General features: G+C 47.6%; 1 protein-coding gene across 1 annotated transcript in view; it reads left to right on the top strand.

Moving 5' to 3' along the window:
- The window catches only part of MPC2 (mitochondrial pyruvate carrier 2), a 157,273-nt gene that overhangs the window by 65,083 nt on the left and 68,171 nt on the right, over positions 1-24,019 (top strand). Inside the window, exon 3 of the mRNA XM_069636470.1 lies at positions 13,603-13,687. Coding sequence (XP_069492571.1) covers positions 13,603-13,687 — 85 coding nt within the window. The remainder of the gene's footprint in view (positions 1-13,602; positions 13,688-24,019) is intronic.

The following is a 24,019-nucleotide window of genomic DNA, read 5'->3' as shown; positions in this document are numbered from 1 at the left end:
ATCGCCTACTTTAGCTCTCTGACAGCCACCTCCTTCGCAGGAAACGAAGATATCTGGTGGAATCGAATCATCAATGGCGAAAAGACCCAATGGCACATGGCAGCTGCCAAACTTTTAAGACTTGCAATCGAAAAGACAAGAATCATCACTGCCACTGATCCGTCATCTACAGAAACTTGAAACTGTGGCTTATACTGCCGACAAACCTCTTCACACTGCAAACGAGATTCGCTCCATCTGGAATCAGTCCTTGTAAAAATCTGTTTCTTGATTATATACAAGTAATAAAAAAAAAAAAGACGTAGATAGGACACAAGTGTCAGAAGTTTTCCTATAGGAAAAGGCTACATGTGTACCGAGGGGTCCCAGTCTGACGACGGGGAATATTCTAATCATGTGAATCCATGAAAGATACCAATGCTGGAGAAATGGAGTTACAGGTAAGAAACTATTCCAATGCTACTGACTTACTAGGTTTTCATGGTTTAAGTATATCAATTCAAAAAGTATGCTGCTCTAGTCGCAAAACCGTCTCATGTGACGTTGTCTGTAACTGGTTATGCTGTTGGATCACCCAAAAATAGGCAGGCCTGCAACTGTCTTTCCTCCTGTTTGGGAATTTATCCAAGACTGGGAATGTGATCCTAACACCAAGAAAAAGTAGTACGTTAGTTGAAAATCGATGATCAAGCATGACCGTCTTTTACTGTGTTTATACTGTTGCACTCGGTGGAGGACTAGCTCCATATATGGGCCTGGGAAAGAGTGTGTTTGTTCAATAGGTCCGGGTTTAATACAGATTGCCACATTTTATTTTTAATTTTTTTACATGTTCTTAAACCTGAGGCAAAGCATAACATTTTTATAGCAATTTGTAAGTTAAAAAGGAAATTTGTAGGGCTTGACTAGTCATTTCCAAGTTATATTGACTGGATTTACCCTGAATTGAATCTTTAGTTGCGCATAAAAAGCAGTGTTGGTCCTTTTTTTTAAAATATACAGATTCTCGCGTTACATAACAGGCGCTTCCACTGCTTGCCAGATATTTCTTTTTGTTAAACCTTTATTTAACACATTAGCAGACATGTTAACTTATTGACCAACCTTGTAGACGGAGAGATAGCGACATAATAAAATACAATTGTCAGAATTTCAAATGACATAGTATTGGTTACAGTGAGTTGTCCCTCACTCATAAGCGCTAGAGGGTCGTCCAGCCGTTCCCTCCTTCATTTGCTCGCAAAAGATAATCCCAGAAAGGTCCCCCTGCATCTGGACACAACCATGGCTGTGTAGCCCTCCTCCCTTTCGTTAGCATAGGTTAGCTCCTGGAGTCCTAGTAGAGGCTGTTCTGGAATTCCAGTATTTCAAAATAGCTACCAAACAGCTGAGATTGAAGAGCCTCCAAACCTTTACAGTGACCTTTCCAATGTCCCCCCAGTAGGTATTTAAAGGTAAGTACCAGAGGAATTTTGGTAATGGTATATAAGGTGTCTGCGACCTCCCGCCAGAACTGGGTAACCAACGGGCAGTCCAATACATATGGAAGAAGTCTGCATTAGCCTTGCCACATTTCATGCATGCATTACTAGCATTCTGCGCAAAAATTTTGAAATGCGTGCAGGGGTGTACTACAATTATTTTAAACTGTATTAACTGGAACTTTACATTCAGGGAAACCTTTTGTCAAGGGACATCCATCAAGGATGGGAAGGATGCGATGTGCGAGTCCCTCCAAACAGTTCTCGACTCTGCTGACGGCATCAGCAGAGCCATGGTGGCGAGTACCACAATCCGCATATTTGCATGGTTGCGGAAGTCTGGTTTTGCTCCTGATGTACAAGCCAGGCTTCTGAATATGCCCTTTGACGGCCACCTCTCTTATTTGGCAAAAAAGCTGATGACGGCCTGGAGAGCTCAAAGGCGGCAGCAAAATCACTTGGGGCTGCAATCCGTCCAACTCCAAATTGCCCTACAGGTATTTCCTGGAAGGAGAAGCCCTTTCGTTTTCATTCCCCATTCGGAAAAAAGGACAGCCAGCTCAAAGGGACCATTCACCTGTGGTGGACAGGTCAAATGTACCAAGCCCGCATCTGCAGGTGCTGCTGCTTTACCCTCCGCATCTGCGTCAGCAGCTTCTAAACCCCTCTGAGGTCTCCCCACACAACACCATTAGGAGGCAGGTTAACTCCACATCTGACAGAATGGCAGGCTATTACGTCAGATGCTTGGCCATTGGAAACAGTTGCCCAAGGTTACTGCCTGCCTTTCCTACACATTCCTCAGTCATTCACCAGGGAACAACTCTTTGAAGCTTCCAGACCCGCTCCTTATGCAGGAGATTTCAGACCTGCTAGAGAAAGGTGCCATAGAACCGGTACCTGTAGCGGAGAGGAACATGGGTTGGTATTCCCCCTATTTTCTAATACCGAAGGACGATTGAGACCCATCTTGGACTTGCGAGAATTAAACCAATTCCTCAGTAAAGACCGTGTTCAAGATGGGTAACCCTTTCTCAGATCCTTCAGGCCCTCCAGCTTCAGGACTGGTTGTTATCTCTAGACCTTCAGGATGCTTACTTTCATGTGCCAATCCATCACAAGCACAGGAAGTACCTGAGGTTCGCCATTGGCAACTCTATCAATCAAATTCTGCCATTTGGGCTGACCTCCGCCCAAGGGTCTTCACCAAGCTAATGGCAGTTGTGGCTGCAAGTCTAAGGAGGAAAGGGATTCATGTCTGTACCTACCAGGACGACTGGTTGATCAGTGCTGCGTCCCTGGAACAGGCTCAGATCTAGATTGTTGCCACTTCCTACACAAGCTGGGCTTCTCCCTCAACTTAAAGTCAGATGATGCCATCAGAGACTCCAGTTCATTGGAGCAGTCCTGGGCACATCCTTGGGAAAAGCCTCGCCACCAGAGGTGAGGGTTCAAGATATTCTACAGATGGTCATCAGATTTCAAAATGCCCAGCATCTACCAGCCTTTGACTTTTTGAGGTTGTTCGGCCTCATGGCATCCTGCATTTTTCTAGTGCCAGAGGCTCGCCTGAGAATAAGATCTCTACAGTGGGCGCTAAGGACCCAGTGGTCACAAATCTCAGGAAAGATGTCGGATCTCCTACTAGTCCCAGACAGAGTGGCTCGAGACCTTCAGTGGTGGGCCTGCTGGGTGAACATCTTGAAAGAACAATTTTGGCAACCATGGCCGGAGATAACAGTAGTCTCGGACGCTTCACTCACGGGGTGGGGAGCCCATGCCAACGACTTGACCATCAGCGGTCGTTGGTCTCCATCGGATTCCGGACTACACATCAACCTTTTAGGGCTGAGAGTGATCCGACTAGCGCTGAAGGCTTTCCTGCCATCAGTACAGGGAAAGAATGTCCTGATAATGACGGACAACACAGTGGCCATGCCCTACCTCAACAAAAGAGGAGGCATAGGGTCACTGCCACTGTGCAATTCAAGAAGGAATCTCTCTATCTGCAGTTCACCTAGCCGGAGAGAAGAATTTAACGGATGCTCTGAGCAGGCAGATCAGTCTTCCACGAGTGGGTACTAGCTCAGGAAGTCCTTGTAGAGATCTTCGCCCTTTGGGGAACCCCTCAAGTGGATCTGTTCGCCACCAGTATCAACCGGAAGTGCGCTCAGTATTGCTCAAGGGAATTTCCTCCGAGAAGCTCTAGGGGACGCGTTCGTGGTGGACTGGGAGTTTCCACTTCTGTACGCGTTTTCTCCAGTCCCCGTCATTCCTTAAATGATCAGGAGGTTGAGATTCCAGAAACCCAGAACGTGGTACCTGGATCTTCTAGATCTGTCCTCCGATTCGTCTTCCTCAAAGAGGATCTTCTCTTGCAGGAGGGAGGTCGGGTTTTCCATCCGGATATTGGGACCCTCAACCTTCACGCTTGGTTTCTGAAAGGTTGAGATGCAAGGGTTGGGACCTCCCGGATGACATAATGGAGGTTTTGCTTTCAGCCAGAAGGCCAGCAACAAAATCTTTATTGCTGCCATTGGAATAAATTCTGCAGCTGGTGTAGAGATGAGAATATTGTAACTTTCATGTAGTACACCGATGGTGTTCTCTTTCTTACTATAATTGGCAAATTCAGGCCTTCAAGTTGGCACAATCAAGGGTTACCTTGCCGCGCTGTCAATCTTTAAGCGTACAGCTGAGGAGCCTTTATACTTCAAATTGACCATAGTCATTCAATTTCTGAAGGGGTTAACTAATGAACTCCTTTTCAAGTTCCACTGTGGGACCTAAACCTAGCCTTCAAATGGAGTACCCATTAGAAATGTGATCACCTTCATTCCTGTCCATTAATGTTTCTCACTATTAACAGTCTTTCCAGTGGCTTTAACTTCTGCCAGAAGGGTGAGCGAATTGCAAGCTTTATCTTAAACCTCCTCATACAATCTTTCACAAAGATAAGGTAGTGCTGTGAAGCCGAATTGTCTCCCAGAGGTGGTCTCAGAATTCCACATCACACAAAAAATAACCTTGCCTTCATTTTACTCTCCTCCCCATACAGGGAAAGAGGAGGAGAGATTGCACAGGCTGGATCCAAGGTGGGCCTTGAGTTTTTACATTAGCAGACTTGTGAGAATTGGGCAAGCAGACCAATTGTTTGTGGGGTATGCAGGGCATAAGTTAGGTTTACCTATTACGAAACAAACCATCTCAAGATGGATTATATTAACTATTATAGAATGTTCTAAATTGGCAGGAAAAGGGCCTCCTCAACACCTCAAGGCTCATTCAACCAGGGGTATCGCAGCCTCTTCTGCTCTCGAAAGAGTTCCAGTTAAAGACATATGTGCGGCTGCCACATGGTCGTCCGCACATACTTTCACCAAATTCTACAGTTTAGATTCCTCCTAGTCAGATGAAATTTGGAAAAGCTGTGTTGCACTCTGCATCTTTAAAGGAAAGCATTTTGTTTTACTCCTGCCTCCTATACACATTACTGCTTTGGGAGTCTATCAAAGATGAGGAATACGTGGGAGGACACAATCCATTCGAAGAACAAGTTACTTACCAACTGTAACGTTATTTCGACTGGTTGTTCCTCACACATTCCTTATCGCCCCTCCCATACTTCCCTGCAGTAAAACTTCCCTTATAGTTGCAGCCTACGCTCCTTCAAGGGTATTAACCATCTCATACAAGGCAAAAACAGCACTTCAAAACGGAACTGAGCAACGGACGCTGCGCAAGACTATTTATACCCATGGTGACGTCAGCGCCAATACGGAGGCCTTTGAGGGACACCGACTCGAGCGACGTCTACGCGCAGCGCCCTCTACTGTGAACATTTTTCCTGAGGCCAGCAAGCTGGAAGTGGATTTATCAAAGATGAGGAATACATGGGAGGAACATCCAGTCGAAAGAACGTTACAGTTGGTAAGTAACTTGTTGTTTTGCTTTTGTGGGGGAATCTTAAATATCCAGGAGGACCAGTTTTGGAGCACAATATATGGCGCTCCTCATGTCTGGAAGGAGGCTGCTAACCTCTTACTACTCGCTTAGATTTGTTCGATATGAGCTAAAAGGCAGCTCCACAGATGGGGAAACGCGGCATAAAGTCTCTGGTCATTTTGAGAGCAAGCCCCTATGCTGGGAGAGAGGGATGTGGAGTCTGTTATTAGCCTGGATATTATTCAGTTAAGTGCAATATAAGATGGAAGGATGAAGCAATATTAATGTATTTGAAATTGGTCCTATGAGTCCCAGTAAACTAAGAATTAGTTCTTGTCAAGGAAATGTTTAACCGTTTTTGAGTTTTGAAAATTGCTTACTGTATAATTTTAAATGCTGCTAAGAATACTTGTGAGGACTGTTGTAGTTTCTTTTATATGATAACGCTGTGCCTAAGGTTTGTATTAAAGTGCACACAAAGAAATTACTCCTACGCCCTGTCCCCTTTCCTCCATACTTGTTGGTCATTCTGTCCTTCGGGACAGGACCGGAGCACTTTTGTTAAAAACCATAACAAATGATTATATTTTTGGCCTTTTTATTTTTACGCATGGCCACCGCATGTGACCGTAACCCTACCTTCCTGAGCTCTGCCCCGCACATCGCCCTTCAGACCTTTTCTCCGCGCGGTTGGAGGCACTTGCATCGCTGGGGGTATTTTGTTTTTGTTCCCTTGTCCTTCATTCCTGCTCCAGTTCCACAGTCATCTTATCCTCCGTCTATGCCAGAGCGTCTGAGATTCATGTCCTGTTGATGTGAATGTCATTTCGCGAGTGCAGATCCACACTCTTTGCCTGAAGCTTGGGCCCAGAACGCCGCTGTGGCTCCCTCTGTGTCTGTGCATTCCAGAGTCTGCTTGTCCGGTGGGAGGAGTTGTTTAAACACGTTCCTCCACCTCACTTGCAGATCTTCTTGATGACCGGCAAGTTTCTTTTTCAGGGCTACCCAGCCAGGGGACTCCTTCCTGGGGTCTTCCAGGTCCGTGAGGGGCTCAAGTAGCTCTACTACCAGGGATATTCCTGAGGTGTCCCGCAAGGTGCCAAACGGGTGCACCAGAGCTTGCTCTGAGCTCCCCCACAGGGGAGCTGCCAAAACGATTGGGTCTTCCGGGGTTCCCCATTTTGGGGCTAAAGTTGGGCCCAGTTCTTCTGGGGTCTTGGTACCGGGGTTCGCCCTGAGGTTTCCTCATCGGGAACTAATTGCACCGAGTCTCGGCCCGAGTCCCTGTCCAAGGTGACTAAACGTACTGGGGGATTACTACTGAGGTTCCCCTTCTTGGTGCTATATTGAAACCGGCAGGATTGAGGGGACCCCCCCCCCCCCCCCCCCCCGCAAACCCATCGCGGGTCCTGGCTGTAGGGTGTGGCTCTCAGCCATCTCACGCTCCGGTTCGTGGTGAACCAGTTCCTCCATGGGGGCAAAGAAGGCGGACACGCACCATAGGCCTTCCAGCACCAGCTCCGCCGAAGGTCCCATTTTTGGGGGCTAATTCTTCAGCACTAGTGCACACCCTAGTTCTGCTAGTACCGGTTCTGCTGAAGTTTCTTGCTCCAAGGCTAAAATGTCAGACCCCTGACTCCCCTGATGTGACTATGGCCTCACTTAGTCTTGTGACTCAGTTCGCCTTAGGTGCTGACAAAATGGCGGCCCAACTCTCGCGGGCCACAGTGGCCATTTTGGCTACCTCTTGCACTGTTTACTACGGCTTGTGCGGAGGGGCCCCCTTTTAGCATTTTCCACGCTTTGTGGAGAGGAATAACCTGTTGCCTCCAATGGACTGGCGTGCTCGGGCACCGCTGCTGCATAGTCTCGCGCCCTCCTGTGTCCGCACCTTTGATCAGTGTGGATCCAATTGGTGGGGTTCCATCCTGGGAACCATCACTGCAGTCATGGGGGGGTATGCCCCTTCCGAGCGGCTTCTGCCCACTCCAGCACCTAGATCTTTGTCTGAGGATGCGTTTTTTGGGAGGTTTCAGACGCTTAAGCATTCTGATCCCAAGAAGGTGTACTTTAAGGATCTGTTTAAGGAAATTGATCGTAGTCCCAATGTACCACCTCCTGCTCAAGCAGATCCTATGCGTGCCTGGTGGTGCCACCTTCTCCATCACTTATCACTTCCTCCGCTTTCCCCGGTAGAAAAGCCATTGGGAGCTCTGCAAAACACTTTAGGGCCTTTGGCGCCACGTGCAGCAGATCGGTCTTCTGCTCCTGCTTCTCTGGACGAGGACCAGGGGGGACCAGGACAGCGATGAGCCGCCCGCTTCACGACCGTGTGCTGGACATGATGCAGCTGCTAGACATCCCAGTACCCGAGGCCCCAGCTCCACAGAAGGGGGTGCTTTCTGGAGCCTTCACTCTGTCAACACAGGAGCGTGCCGGCCTGTTCCTCCAGAAGGACGTCTTGGCTGAGGCCCGTAAGGTCTGGGAAAACTTAATTCTGGGCAGCATCTAACAAGAAGATTGACGCTTGTTCCAAGCTTCATGCTTCTGAGGACCTATCTTTGTCCGCTTCCCTCGTCAAATGTGGTCGCAGCAGCTACGCTCTAGTCCAAGCCGTCCTCTACATCCTCTGCTGCAGTGTCCCAGATTCTTGACTCTATTGGGGGGGAAAGGGATTTTCCAATTCGGCTCTTCAGCTGCATGAGGCTAACACTGAGCTTTTCCTGCCGGCTGCCAATGTCAAACGGTGAAAGGAGCTAGCCAAGTTCCAGGAATGTATTCCTGCTTATGGGCTTGAGGACTTCAAAGGCGGTTTGTCGGATGCCAGAGTTCTGGCGCAGGATCTACTGGAGGCTGCCGCCCATCATGTAGATACTTGCTCGAAACCTTATGGTCAGGGTAGACTTCGCCCGCCAAGCATTGCTCCATGCTATGAAGTTGTCGAAGGAAGTGCAGGACAAGGTGCTTGATTACCCCTTAGAGGGTAAAGAACTGTTACACTCCTCCACGGATGAGAATCTAACCAAGGCAAGTACTCAAACTGCCAAATCTTTGTAGGTCCTTGTGAAAACTCCAGCAAAGGCTCCTTACCCCAAACAAGGTCCTTCTCTTGCTTCAGGTGGTTTTCAGGATCGCTGTGCATGCCGATCTGATGCTCTGGCTGGCCGGCCCCGCCGTAAGAAGCATTGGCAAGGTGGCCTGTTTTTTTTTTTTCTCATCCAACAGCCTCCTCACCTGGAATGGGTAGTCTCCCTGATGACAATCATCCAAAAAATCTTTTCCATTGGTCGCACGTGACTCCGGTGGAAGGACCAATTTCGTCTCATCTGAAGGCGTGGCAGACCGTCACTTAAGACCGATGGGTTTTGTCAATCGCTCCGGGGGGCTTCCACTTGCCCCTCCTCCACTACTCCACTCCTCTCAGCAGACTGGCGTCGCCATCCCTCGGAGCTGAGGTACAGAAACTTCTAGACCTCAGAGCAGTGGAACCCGTTGCCCTCGGGGAGCAAGGGGAGGGCTATTCCTCCCATCTGTTCAGTGCCCAAACCCAACCAGACTGACTTGCGCACTATCCTCGACCTTTCCAGGTTCCATTTTTTTCTTTTTTTTTTTTTCCACCCGATAGAATTTCAAGGCGATTACGCCCTGCCAAAGTCCTCTCTCCGGAACGGCGATTGGTTCCGTGTGGTAGACCTTCAGGACGCATATATGCACATTTGGAACCCGCATCGAAAATATCTGCGGTTCTCCATGGGAGCAGAACACTTCCAGTATCGTGTACTCCCTTTTTGTCTCAGCTCGGCGCCGCGTGTCTTTACGAAGATGTCGGTCATCGCAGCATTCCTCAGACTTAAGGGGATTAATGGATATCCATACTTGGATGATTGGCTCTTGGTAGCCCCTGCCCTCAGACGGCTACGACCATCTTCAGTCACTCCTTCAGCTCCTGTTCCATCTTGGGCAGTCTGTGAACCAGCGGAAATCGTCCATGAAGGTCTCAAGACCTGATCTTTCTGGGTTTCCGTTGGAATACTGTCAGTACCAGTGTTCCTAACGGCGGACAGGATTGCAGACCTGTCGACCACGTGCCAACTCTTCCTCCAGTCTTCTCACATGACAGCTTGGTGGCTCTAGAGACTTCTGGGCCTCATAGCTTTCTTGCATGTTAGCTCTACCTCTTGCACGTCTAAAAATGAGGTGCCCTCCGATTGCTCTTCAGAGCTACTGGTCCCAGGCTATGAACCGGATTCCAAGATTATTCCAGTCCCATAATGCATGACGCCGGATCTACAATGGTGGTATACAATGTATTTTATGATCTGATTTCTTGCTGTTTCTTTTGCTTTTTCTTTTCTTTTTTTTTGTTTTTCTCACTTCATGATTCTGGATCATATGAATGTGACTGAAAAGTTTGAATTCACACTATGCACTCGTTTTCATTTTTATTTTGTACACCATTGACCATTTATAACAGCCTTGATGACGACCTTAATGGTCGAAACGTGTGTCGGCTGTGACCGCAATAAATCACTCTGCATACTTTGGAACTGTTGTATACTTAATAACGTTTGCACTGTTATTGAACATTCAAGGGATCAACCTCCGAGTCCTCTGTGCTGTCCATCAGCACACTATTGACTTTACACTATTACCCGTTGGAGGAATCTGGGGGATCCTCCGGTGCTGTTTCTGCTGCATTGGACTACTCGTACCCTGGAGAAATAGAGCGCACCATGAACAGTTTCTGTTTGTCCTTTTAGTTTGATTAAAGTCTTCAACATTTTGTAGAATCTTGATTTGGACATTTCCTTTATTTTGATACCAAGTATTGTTTTGGATGCTTCCTTGCTGGCTCACCCTTTTGAAGAGTAGCCTGCCCTCAGCCCATGCTACCTTAAAGAGGCGACAATGATATACCGTTCATGATGCACCCATTTCACCTTTGATTGAAATCATTGCTGGCTTAGTTGTATTGATGGGCTGAATAGGAGTTTAGAAACCACTATTCATCCCTGTACTCATGCAGAGTAGTAGTTATTGTCACAGGCTGGGAAAGTGACTTTGGCACGGCCCTCCTGCAGAGGTCTAGGGAGGCTGTTGGGAACCACAGAGATAATGTGCCACTCTCCTGCTGATCTCAGTGGGAATGGGCATGGCAGGCATGGCAGCCATGCTCTGGCCCCTGCCTTTCCGTCAATGGCTGTTGCTTCTTACGGATCTGCTCAGCTTCCTTTGACAGCAGGGCCAGGAATTGGACATACCATGTGGAGGGCATCCAATATGGTTGAGCAAATCCACAATGGCAATGAAACTGTAAGACAAGGTAGCATTGCTCAAATCAACAAATCGGAAAACAATGGCTACAGCATTATTTTGTCACCCTTCAGCCTAAGCATTCTGCTCATTTCACAATCGTTCAGATTGTAGAAAAAGTGGAACAAGTGAAAAATGACAGCAATGGGGTTTTTCCTCAAGAAAAACCCATTTCTGATGTCTGAAAGAGGTGGCAGGAGGCTGCCAAGATTAGAAGGAACAAAAGTAAAATTTTAATGTTCACTGACCACATTTAGTTTATATATTTTTTAAATAAATGATGGCCCATTCGAATGGATTGTCTTCCCTCGTATTCCTCATCTTTGATATAGCCCCATCCAGCGGCAGCTGCTTTGGAAAAAATTTCACAGCAGAGGGCGCCCGTCAGGCTCTTGTCCCTCTGCGGCCTCCGTCTGCTCTGGAATGACATTGGTGTGTGTATATATAGCATGCACTGCGTCTGTTGCCTCCGTTCCGTTTTTCCACCTGCACAGCATGCTTTCGCACGGTTAATTTCTACTGCTTAGTAGCATTTTTTTCTTTGAAAAAGTCGACTCCTAAAGCCGGCTTTAAAAGGTGTGCGACTTGTGGGTCAAAGGCCTTGGACCACACTATCTTCCTTGGTGCCCTGGGCTTGATCACAAGGTTGATGACTGCAGCTCCTGTCAGTCTGACGGGAAATGCCTTGAATTGGAGAAAGGGGGGGACTCGCCTGCGGTAGGTCCCCTTCAAAATTTCCCTTTGACTCCTCTGAGAGGAGGTCGTCAGATTAGAGAAATTGGAGGGGCTTGAAACACTAAAATTGCTCTCGATCCAAACTGAGTTCCCACCACTTTTTGTCAGCAAGAGAGGTGTCACTGCAGAGGAAATGCAGCTCTGGGTTTGGGCACTGCAAGAAGGAATCTTTCAGTCGTTCACCTAGGGGGAAAATGGCGACGGATGGTCTGAGCAGGCAGAGCAGTGTACCATGAGTGGGAGCTAACTCGGGTCTTTCAAGAGATCTTTGCCCTTTGGGGATCTCCTCAAGGGGATCGGTTTGCATCCAGTGTCAACAGGAAGTGCGGCATGTTCTGCTACAGGGAATTTCCTACGAGAGAAGCTCTGGGAGACTCCTTTGTCGTGGACTGGGAATTTCCAATCCTCTACGCGTTTCCTCCAGTCCTCATGTCATCAAGAGGATGTGGAAGTGGATTGGGTGAGGACAACGTGGTACCCAGACCTTCTGGATATGTCCATCTACCCTCCAATTCATCAAGAGGATCTGCTATTGCAGGAGGGAGGTCTCATTCTTCACCCAGAAATCGGGACTGAACCTACATGCCTGGTTTCTGAGAGGTTAGGATGCAAGGATTGGGACTTCCCAGAAGACGTAATGGGAAGTGTTGCTTTCAGCCAGAAGACTAGCAACAAAGACTATGTACTGCTGCCATTTGAACAGTGTTGCAGCTGGTGCAGAGCTAAGAATATTGACCCTTTCTCTTGTGAAACACCGGTCGTGCTGTCATTCTTGTTTCATTTAGCCCATCAGGGGTTGCAGGTTCTAACTTCAAAATGGTACTTGGCAGCGTTGTCTATTTTTAAACGCTCACCCGAGCATGGATAGTGTTTTAAGGTCCCTATTGTGGACCATAAAGCCTTTTATTTTTAACGGCATTACCTCGGCTCATAGTCAGCGAGTTGCAAGCCTTATCTTGTAATCCTCAGTTTACCAACTTTTTACAAGGAAAAGGTTGTGTTGATAGTCTGCCCTTCTTTTCTACCGAAGGTGGTTTCTGAATGTCATTTGGCACAGAAGATTGTGCTTCCTACTTTTTTATTTATTTTTTATATCTGCCTGCAAAGAGTAGAGGCTTCATCGCCTAGATTGAAAAAGGGCGTTGCATTTCTACATCAATAGGCTGGTAAAACTAGACTGGACATTCAGCTTTTTGTGGGATATGCTGGTCACAATCTGGGGCAAGCTGTAAACAAGCAAACTTTATCCCGTTGGATTATTTTTTAAATTTCTGAATGCTATAACTTGGCTGGCAAGTATGTCCCTGCCGGTTTGCCAGCTCATTCTACCAGAGGTGTGGCCAATTTAAATTTTTTAATGTGTTTTTTTTAATATTTCTTGCCTCGTTTACACATTGTCAATGTTTATTACTTGCATGCGCACATATAATCTTTGGTCACATGATTGTTTACTTTATGGTGTTAAGGTCGCCCTAGGTCCGAAATGCATCGGCTGACCGGCTTATGTGCATTGTCCCCCTCTATGCTTTAATTAAAAACCCCGTCCACCATAGCTTACGAGTTGCGTTATAATTACAAATGTATTGACGTGTACAAATCATCAATACACTAGACGCAAACAGTGTTTAAAAACCATGATAAATTAGTAATAAACTAGCTCTTTGAGCAGCGCGGTTGGGCATCCAAAATTGATCTGTCTGGCTATTTTTAATGGGAGTACTTTTTTGTGAAGCACCCACAGGACAAACACATATTAACCTCTGCAGTTAGACTATAAACCCAGACCTATTGGCATTGACAGTGCTTGCTAAATCTGGACTAAACCAGAAGTCAAGTCGAAGTCTGGTGTTGGTAGTTATTAATGAGCACAAATGACTACTATTCGGGTTAGTGTAAATGCTTATTTGAAGTCTCTTTAGTTTATTTGAATTATTGACCGATTTTTGTGCGGTTTTACTTGTCATTTGCTTTGCTTCAAGGAAACCAAGTAGTTGACATTATTTAGGTACCAGATTTGTAATGTAGATACTTTTTTTTACATTTGAATTGCACAGGTCTGATGTATGCATTACAGCAGTTTACATCCCTTTTTAAAAAAAAAGAAAATAATTATGTATTTTACCTACAGGGTTTGGTGTTTGCTGGACTTGCAGATATGAATAGACCAGCTGAAAAGCTGAGCACAGCCCAGTCTGCAGTGTTAACAGCTACAGGTAATCTGTTTTTTCGATGCTGTATTATTGAGCTATTTTTTTAAAAAAATCCTTAGCAACTACACCCTGCGAGTGGCTACAACTGTTTTTGTAAATATTACTCCATACTCTTAGTCACTCTCTTATAACGATTGCTAGTTTTATAATATTTCTGCTTCTCTCATTCCCCTGATCTTATATTCATAACCAGGCTTCTTTGTCAACACCAGCTGCATAGATCTCTGTTTATAGTTTGTTAATGTTCAGCTCTCCAATAGGTATCCTCTGCCACTACAATCTTCTGCACCAGTGAGTCAGAGGGATCCAAAAGTACATTTTTTGCTGTGTAGATGTGTTGAAAGCAGGAACCGTTGCCAGGCTGAGTAAGCTACTGTTATGGTGCAGAAGCATCAGAAGATGAACCTGCAGCCACGTTAGCATAGAACCAATGGAAGTGTGAGGACTAAGGGGCCTGCATTCTGGCTGTACTGGCCTCGGTTTCTACTAAACCTGTCCTGCTATGCTGAGATTCCATCATGCCATATGCTGCAGGAACAATTCCCTCGGGTTGACTCTAGCGCAATGTGTAAGACTGTTATCCAATTAAAGGGGTGAATGATCTTCAGAGGATGCCTTTTCAAGGTGTAAGATACATATTTGCCTTGTATTGGGATTGCGAACCACCTCACCCAACCAGAATTATCAATAGGTAATGATGCGTTCAAACCAATTTTCTATATTTTGTTTTCGTGAATCGGACTAAATAAGCTCAAATGGAAAACCATGAACAAACCCCAAATAACCTACCCCTCTCCTGACCTTGAGGCAGAATCCTGTATTGCCCCTCCCATAACACCCAAAGGTGTACTGTGGGGGGAGCAGAAAGTTCCCTTCGGTGTATGATCCCGAAGGGTGTGTGGTGCATAACTCGGGGGTTTAGGGGCCCTCCTCACACTTTACTAAATCTGCATATGTTGGGTGAAACAACACTGTATGCTCTTAACCCAAACGCTTTACCCAAAAGAAAGTGTGTGTGTGTGTGTGTGTGTGTGTGTGCGCCTTCCTGACTGGCTGCCTGGAATCCTATGCTATGCATAGGCTGACATGTAGTGGTCGCTGCTTGTATTGCGCATGTTTTCAAAGTTCGAAAAGGGACATTGAATGGGTGCGTTTGTAATATCCCTAGTGTGAGTACCTGTGATCCTTCACACGTCAATGTCCCTCAGATTGTTTTTTCCGCCATCATGGTCGGACGTGCTACGCAGTGTCTGTAGTGCGGCTACTTTTAATTATTACTTCTTTCGACAGTCGCAGTCTGAGGTACGTCTTGATTAACATCCTCAAGACTTGCCGACTCTGGCGAGTCCTCTGATTCAGCGACCGGCTACAGCCTACACAGTAATTCAGCCTTGCCTTTGGTTTAATGGGGTGACTGATTACCTTCTATTAGAGAATGCATACTTCACTTCCGATATATACTGCCTTTATCTAGCTGCCTTTTCACTAAAATTTAGCAATGGAGGGACCCCCTTTTACATTCTGTCCCTCTTGCAACAGAACCCATGGCAAGACACCCATTGTGTGCAACCACTACCTTCCCCAAGACCACCTAGAGGTACTTGGTGCAAATTGATTAGGACCCAAACACTCAAACCAGATGGTTGGCGGCCCACGCCATGATGGCAGAGTACGAGACCCCAGCCGCCACCATTGAGTCGGGCCCAAAAAGGCCAAGGCAGCGACTGCTCCTTTTAGGAAGCCGAAGACCTTTCAAGGGAACCTTCCGGCTCCTGCGTGTCAGTCTCCAGCCCCGAAAGGCAGTTGCAGCGCGCTACTATGGGAAATATTACTGGCGACACACAACCCGAGCCATTCTTCGATGGATGCTTTGAAAGGAGTCTGCATTCTGGCGGAAGGCAACTTGCGGCCTACCGACCATAAGCCCGCTGAGCTTTCGGACCTGCATCTAGCGCAAGGTGAAAACACTGAATGGGCGCCAGTGGACTTGCATCAGTGTCCCTCGGTGGATGTTTCACATGCCGAAATGCACGTCGTAACTCATTGTAGCAGGGAGAAACACAATGGAAAGTCTTAGAACACATCTCACACACCTACTGTCCGACAAAAGGTGCCAGAATATACTGAGGCTATCTCCCCTTTATCTCGGTCTCTCCAAAAGAAAAGGCCTGTCATGATCTCTGCTTCCAAAAGGTCAGGGTTTTCCCAACTCCCTTGGAAGCAGATCCATAACCCAGGTTCCGAGTGCCAACCAGTCCCAATTGGGACCTTTTGGACCCAGTCCTGGCGCCAGTGGCACCAGGCTCATAAATATGCCCAGTCCCAGCGCTGGAAGCGCCAGGCTCATAATGCTTGGGTGGACTTACCTGCAGCAGACCATGCTGCTTACTTGCCTGCCAGTTGAGCCTCTGATCCTCTTCTGTTTGGAACTACTTTTCCTGTTGGGTGGGGCAGGAGCCACTCCCTAGGTTCAGAACACTGGAACTCTTCTGGAAAGCAGGAACTCTTTTCTTACCTAGGCGTAGGAGGCTATTTAAACCACACCCGATGGATGAATCTTGCTTTGCGTTATTCTGCATCCTCTGCAGCAGAACGCTCATCGTGTCTTCTGCATCTGATCCTGGGCCTAAGGAAAAAGGCTTACCATCCTGAATCCAGTCTTCAGCAACACCTATAAAGACAAGAAAGAACAGGTTAGCATTACGGTCTTCAGTGACAGCTCTTCACTTACCTGGTCCATCGGCTGTCACCAACGCCTCGCGCTGCATTCCGACATCTGAAGGACAAAGGCTTACCTAATCTTCGTGCGCTCCGGAGGTCTTCACACTGCATTCCGGCATCTGAAAGACAAAAGCTTACCAACTCTTCGCACGCTCCAGAGGCCTTCGGCGCTGCATCCCGCATCTGAAAGACAAAACAAGGTGCGTTTAAAGACATTGGGGAACTTTAATACTCACGTGCCATTACTCCTTTCCACAACTAACCCAGTGGGTATTCCGGCACCCTACAGCCGCTCCGAGCTTATACCTGCAAAATAAAAAGACAGAGCGCATCGTGAAGCAGGCAACAAGCGCTTACTTCCGTGCTTCCAGGCGCTTCTATTCATCACACGGGCTCCATCTTCAACTCACTTCAGCCCGTCATCTACCATCGCCGGAACTCTGCAAAACAAGAGACATCATTACTAAAGACTTTAAAGACATTAGAATTACTCGAAACTTACCGTTCGTGCAGTAAACGACGGACAGCAGTCCTCTGAAGTCAAGAGGCCTGCTCCCCTTATCCAGTGAAGAAACTGGTTACAGCACCCTGCCCCGAGGCAGATGGAGAGCACGGCGTTCACTTACCTAAGGTGAGAGCGTTAACCTTTGGGGTTCTACAGGAGAAGAGAAAGGGAAGAAGAGAGACATTCAATAACCCAGTTCATTAATCCCATATTTTCTATCTGCAGACATCTTACCCTTCGAGTCAGACATACAGTGCACAGAGGTCCAGCCCAAAGAGCCAGCCGTGTGTTACACATCACCTTTGAAGATACGGTATACGCCCAGTCAAGACCGGCGCTTCTACGGGAATCAGGTGAGCGTTACAAGGCCCAGGGAGGACCCTGAAGCTATTGTGTTCCCTCTACCTGAAACACCCAAGGCAGGTACTTGGTCTAGAGAACGTTTCGAGGATACTATGAACAAGGTCTCTTTGTTTGCAACATTCGTGGAAAAGTACCCAATTGCGCAAAAAACCCTTAGACTTACAAATGGGACAGCCTTTAGCTAAATTCCCAAGTTGTCTGCCTTCTCCCACACATAATTTTGTGGACATTACTGAGCAACCGTATGTTGGCACTTAAGCCTCTCATGACTCTTACCAAGATAGGGGGGAGGAAGATCAAGACCTGTGGTGTGATGACCAAGATGTGTGATATGATGACCCAGATGATGCCCATAACTATGACCTGGGCACAATCCTATCCTCTGGAGCTTTGCCAGAGCTGGCCTGCAAACGCCAGCCTGCTCAAGGGTCGACCTACATAAGGTGTGTTAAATCTTGCACCCTTTCTTCATTTCACAGCTGCTGGGGGCACCTCCATCTTTCCTTTCACGAACCCCCTACTCCCCGAGGGTGCCTACTTGACTTGACTTGACCTGACCTGCAAGGCCTTTTCATGATGGCCGTCCCACACGGTCTGCATCTACAGTTGATCTAATTTTCCCATGTGACCTCTGTCTGCTGCCCTGATTGGCCGGGCACAATCATATCCTCTGGAGCTTCGTCGGAGCCGGATGCTAACCCCCTCAAAGGGCCTCCCATCTAAGGGCCAGGTGTCTCCTGGTATGGTGCTGTCTGGGCCTAGTAGGGCCACCTGATTCCCATCAGCACACTGGAGTCTCCACATACAGATCAATCCACTTGGTAAGTCCCTCACGCACTGCCATCAAAAGCCTCATCGTTCACAGCACCTCCCGTACCTTTTCACTGCACTCTAAATGCCTGTCTCACTCTGCTGGCACTACTCAGACTGCCCGTCTCCATTACTGGCCACTTTAATCATTACCTTTACCACTGCTCTTGGGTCTTGGCCAATCCTTCCTAGACTCTGCTTGCTCGTGGAGCTACTGTGTCCTGAACTTATTCGCCCCAAATGCTCCTCTGAACACTGATGCTTGGACTCCTTGTTGAGTCCAAGCACTGGATTGGTTGACCTCCTTCCTCAACTCATTCCAAATGTTCATCACTGCATTTCCTCACTGCATTCCAAATGTTTTCATTCGTAGCCTAATGGCCACATGATTTCACTTCTACTTGCATATCTGCTGCTGCAGCTGTTCTTCAAATGCGCCTCTGAACTAGCCATCTTTAAATCTCATCTAGCTGCAGTGATTTCTGCTTCTTTATGACTGTTATAACTATTTACTGTTTTTGCTTTCTGCTAACCTCACCACATTCTATGTTGGGTGTGCTTACGTCTGTGTACCCTCCATTTGGTGCTGCATTGTTGTGCTTTTGGGATAATTGGAATCTGCGTGCTTTACATCTGTGCATCCTCCTGCCTCCATTGGCTGCTAGGCTGCCTGCTGAGTTCACTCGTACACCCGTCTTTCCCCCTTCTTCCACCTCAATGGCATTCTCCATCTCACCCATCTTTTAACTGTTACTCTCTCACCTATCTATCCCTACTCCCTCATGAAGCCTGGAAGAAAAAAGTTTAAAAAAGATCTCTTGACCTCTAATCCTGGCCTACCTTTTTGCTGACACCTACGGCAGTGCTACATAGCCTCTTCTCTGTCCCTTCTCCAGACCTTTGGACCTCTCATCTCTACCCTCTCACCTTTTTACTCTTCACACATTAATGATGGCACTAGATGGGGAAGTACTACTTATCCTCCAAGTGCATCATTAACATCTATCATGTCACTTTCCTAGTCCAGGGGCCTCAACCCAATCTTTTTCTCTTTGACAGGCACCTGACGGCCCTCATTAACTTCCTACCTTTCCATGCTACTCATCCTTCCTCTCTCTGCAACTTTCACCATCTCCGAGTGTACCACTTCCCCAGTACCCATCCCCGGAAAAGCTTCAAAGATGGTGACCGGCTACAGTAAATGCTCATTCTGCTGGACATCTGCCTCCTTCTGGAAGACTTTGTTCTCAGCCCTTTGCTTTTGACTTCCTCTTCCCTGATGGCTACAAGATCCTCTCCAAGCCTCGGCCCAACCAGTCTGGTGGTGGAGTAGACCTGATCTTCCCTGAGTAGGTCCCGAACTATCTAATACCCACCCAGCCTGATTCCTACTTTGAAAATCTTGTCTGCAAGCTTGGTGTCTCTGATCCATTGCCACCATCTATAAACCTCCTGACCCCATCTGTCTTACTTTCCGAATGGGCTGACTTTACCTCCTCTCTACTGACTTCTACCTCTAAACTGTTCCTCCTTGGTGACTTCAACATCCACCTTGACTCCTCTACACTCTTCTGTGATCTCCGTACCTTGCTCTCCCCCGCTATGCTCCCTTTCGGCCCTACCCACTCTCCAGGGCACAACTCTTGATGCCTTCAGCCCCACCGATATCCCTTTTCTCCAAACCTCTCACTAACCCTCTCTCCTGGTCTGACAACTCTTCTCTTTTGGGACCTCTCGGCCCCTTGGCCGAGCCTCCAGCAGCACTGCCGGCCTCCTTCAGTCATCCGACCGATGAAATGATTGTCAGCTGCTGCATTTGCCTCCACCTTCATCCCTTCTTCCCCCGTCCCCCTGACTCGCCTACTGACTCTGTCCTCGCTAATCTCCAGCTTGCCAACGCCCTTGACGTTCTTGCCCCTGTAATGATCTGCCTGAAACCTGCTTCCACGTTAAACACCTGGTATGACTCCAATCTAGCTGCTCAAACGCAAGTGCTGAGTTGCTTAACGGAGTGGCAGATCTCGGGCTCATCCTCTGACTGGCCTGTCGCCTACTCCAAAGGCAATATCTGTCTGCTCCAAAAAGTGCCCGCATCCAAACCCATATCTCCAGAGCCTCGAAACAACACGGCTGAACTAGCCAATCCATCTGCAGTCTCCACCATGCCTCTCCCTTCTCAGGCCCTCTGTGCTGCACTGGCCACCCATTTCACCTCCAAAACTGAGGACATTCGGTCCTCTCCTTCCTCCACTTCTCCCCCCCCCCCCCCCCCCCCCCCGTCTCCCTTGGCTACTTTCCGCCCCCACCTAATTTCTCCTTCTCATCGATCACTACGTTTGAGGTCTCCAGAATAGTCCGCTATAAAAGTCTCATCCAAACCGTAGCACCCTGCTCCTCCAGAACCATTAAGGACAACCTCTCCTCCCTCGCTCCGGCTCTTGCGGACTAATGCAACCACTCCTTAGCCGCTGGTTCTTTCCCTTCCTCTCTCAAGCCTTCCCTTGTGCACCCCCTCCTGGGGAAAAAAAGCCTTCAGCTGACCCTCTGGTTGTTTAGCTGACCATCAATCTGGATTCTGAGCATTCAGAAGCACGGACACTGTTCTCCTGAACACTTTTGAAGAGCTGCTCGCAAATCTTGACTCCAACTCTCCTGTTCTCATTCTTCTTGACCTCTCCTCCGCCTTTGACACGATCAACCACTCTATTCTACCAAACCAGCTCCGTGATTCCCTAGGTATCTCAGACCGGCACTGGATTGCTGGACCTCCTTCCTCACTGATCGCCCTTCCCAGATGCTCTTGGGCACCTCCTCCTCCACCACCACTCTGCATATGGTGTTCCCCAGGGCTCCATCCTCTCGCCTTGGCTTTTCAACATCTACCTTGCACCTCTTGCACACCTGAACTCTGCCTTCTCTCCTAATTTCCAGTATTATGCTGATGATGCACAACTCTTCTTTAAGCTCCCCTCTACCTCCTCTATCATCCCTGACTGCCTGTCTATTCATTCTTGGTGTGCCTCCAATGATCTGTCTTAATGCCAGTAAGACAGATTCTTCCTATTGGGGACACCTGTTCCCCGATTCCCTCCTGCACTCTGGCTGCCCTCTATGGGCTCACCTTCCTCTCCTTCCATTAAAGCCAGAAACGTTGGGGTGATCTTAGACTCCTCCTTTTACTCATCTTGGACCTTAACAAGAAGAGCCACTTTCATCTTTACCTCCTTGGAGGTGTTCTCCTTTCCCCACCTTCCCCCAGAAGCTCAATGTCTGTAGAGCTCTGGTGCTCGCCATGCTGGATTATCCTCATTCTACCGCTTTATTCACTACGCCCATGCCAACTAATCCAGAATAGGGCTGCAAGATTTATCCTTGGACTCAAGCCCTGGGACCGTATCTCTCCAGCCCTAAAATCCCTCCACTGGCTCCCGGTTACTGCAAAGATCAGATTCCAGACCCTTTGCATAATCCACACATGTCTGGGGCCTGGGACCACACTTCCTACAGATTTCTCTTACTAAATATTCTCCTTGCAGATACATTCGATCTTCTCACTCCAACTCTCTGCTTGTCAAACGCTTCTCCAAGCAAGCAGAGAGCTAGGGACAGATCGCTCCCCTCAGCTGTCTCCCTCTTGGAACAGTCTCCCTCTCTGCCTGGACCCGGACCACCTCAAATTCCGCAAACCACTCAAGACCTTTCCCTTCTCCTCCATCCCTCTCCCGTGCTAACCATACCCTCTGTCGCTGAGATTGGCAGCCTGTCCCCACAAGAGTCCTATAGGACCCTGCCCTCTGCCCAATTGCGACATCACCCCCCCCCCTGCCCCGCCCCATACACCACCCTCTGGGCCCACACTTTGTTGGGTGTTTTGCATTCACCCTGCACTGACCTGTTGGGCAGTAGCCCTCCCCCTTCACCTGGAACGTCTCTGCCAATGCACTTATAAAGGCACCCATTGCGCTTTCTCCCCCTTCCCATGGGGGACCTTAATATCAGTTAGTCCCACAACCCCCTTTCCTTTCACTGCACGCCCTGAATGTCACAAGGCCTTGTAGGGCCATTGTTCGTTTTTCTTCATTAACAATTTACACTGTTTATTTGCTCCCTTGTTCTTTTCCCTTTTGCCTTGTGCTGCTTTGAAACACTGTCTTGCTGTATAAGCATCATATAAATATCCAATCAATATATCCGGGTGATCCTGACGCCACCATTATAGAACCTCCTAATGTTACACCTGAAAATGGTCACGTTTTCCCCCATTGATCAGCTTTTATTCAACGACTTGTCGAAAAGGGCTGCTAATCATTTTAGTAGTCAAACTCTGGAGACAGTGGAGGACACAGATTTCATAGATGTTTTAAATGTGGAAAGCCATCAGTCAGGCTATTCCTCTCTTGCAGTCTATACAAATAGAATTGCCTCATCTTTAACTACACCTTCACTACTCGTGCAGTCTACCGCTGGGTAGAAACTGTTTTTAAGCTGTCCCCTTCAAACCCTCTTTACATTTAAGGTCATGTTAAAGCCTGATTCACTGGTTGTCACCACCACTAGAAAATGGGTGTGCCACTGTCTAGTGCTGAAGCACCACACAATAAAGAGTGCAAAAGATTATATACCCTCGTCTAAAGAGTGACCGACTCTGGGGCATCTTTAACTCTGGTACCAAACAATACTATTTTGCTTGCAAGTTTATTATAACTCAGTGGGATATGAAATGCACAAACAACTGGATTCCGTCCCCAAACCAGCTAGGTCCCACCTACTCAAAATCTCTACTGAAGGGAAACGAGTAGCCCAGAATATAAATTTAAAAAAAAAATCTGGATTCAGCAGACCCTTCTGGTAGAGTGATAGCTGAGGGCACCTTGCTAAACGCCATTCATGGCTTCGGAATTCAAACCCGAAACTCGGGCAACTTTAATAAATATGCCTATTGAAGAATCTTTGTCAAGGCAGTAGACGGCCAGTTGGAGACAACCAAAAAGGAGCATGAAACCCTAAAAACACTAGGGCAAATTTCTAATAAACACTTCAATACTCTGTTAATATCGGGCCAGGGTTTCTCAAGGGCCTCAGTCAGCCTCTTCGTCTTGGTACAATCCCCAAAGCCAATACTCTTTTTTCAAAGCAGTCAACAAAGAGGGTTTAGGAAAGGAGATCACTGGGTGCCAACAACCGTGGCCATAGGTTATTCAGTAGGATTCCTAGAAACCCCTCATAACCATCCTTCTCGATCAAGAAGGTCATCAGAATATCACTTGATGTTACAAGAGGTTTTAACACTACAGCAAAAGGGAGCGATGGAGCTAGTTCCACCTCCTGGAAGAAAACCAAGATATGTATTCAGTGTACTTCCAGAGAAAGATCTAACAATGTGCCCGGTCTTAGACCTACACTCTTCAAACGCGCATCTCATGCCACACACGTTCAGGATGACCACGCTGCAGGAAGTAATTCCTCTACTGAAACAGTGGGATTAAATGGCAACATTGGACATGGAAAGATGCATGCTTTCATATTTCAATGTTGCTAGTGCACAGAAAATATCTAAGATTCAAAGTGGGGAAACCAACACTACCAATTCCGAGTGCTATTACTCGGCATAGCCTCGGCATCACAAGTGTTTATAAAGGTCCTTGCGGTGGTGGCCGCACACCTTGGCGGCAGTACTTTCCAGTGTACCCTTACCTAGATGACTGGCTAATAACAGGAGACGCACCTTATTTGTGACAGCAAAATACTCAACAGTCAATTGGGCTTCTCCATCAAAAACAAGTGAAGTCTAGTGCCCAGTCAAGTAACAATTTCGAAGGGATTGGTTCCTCCCACGTATTCCACAAACATTTTCGGCTCCTGCGTCAATGACATCGATACGCTGTCCTCAAGGGCCTCCGTCGAGCCGGCATAACCAGATGTGTAAGACGCACGAT

This window comes from Ambystoma mexicanum, chromosome 7p (genome assembly GCF_040938575.1).
Source record: "Ambystoma mexicanum isolate Mex_15411 chromosome 7p, UKY_AmexF1_1, whole genome shotgun sequence".
NCBI lineage: Eukaryota > Metazoa > Chordata > Amphibia > Caudata > Ambystomatidae > Ambystoma > Ambystoma mexicanum.
The sequence above is the reverse complement of the archived record's forward strand: the minus strand, read 5'-3'. Positions and strand labels throughout refer to the sequence as shown.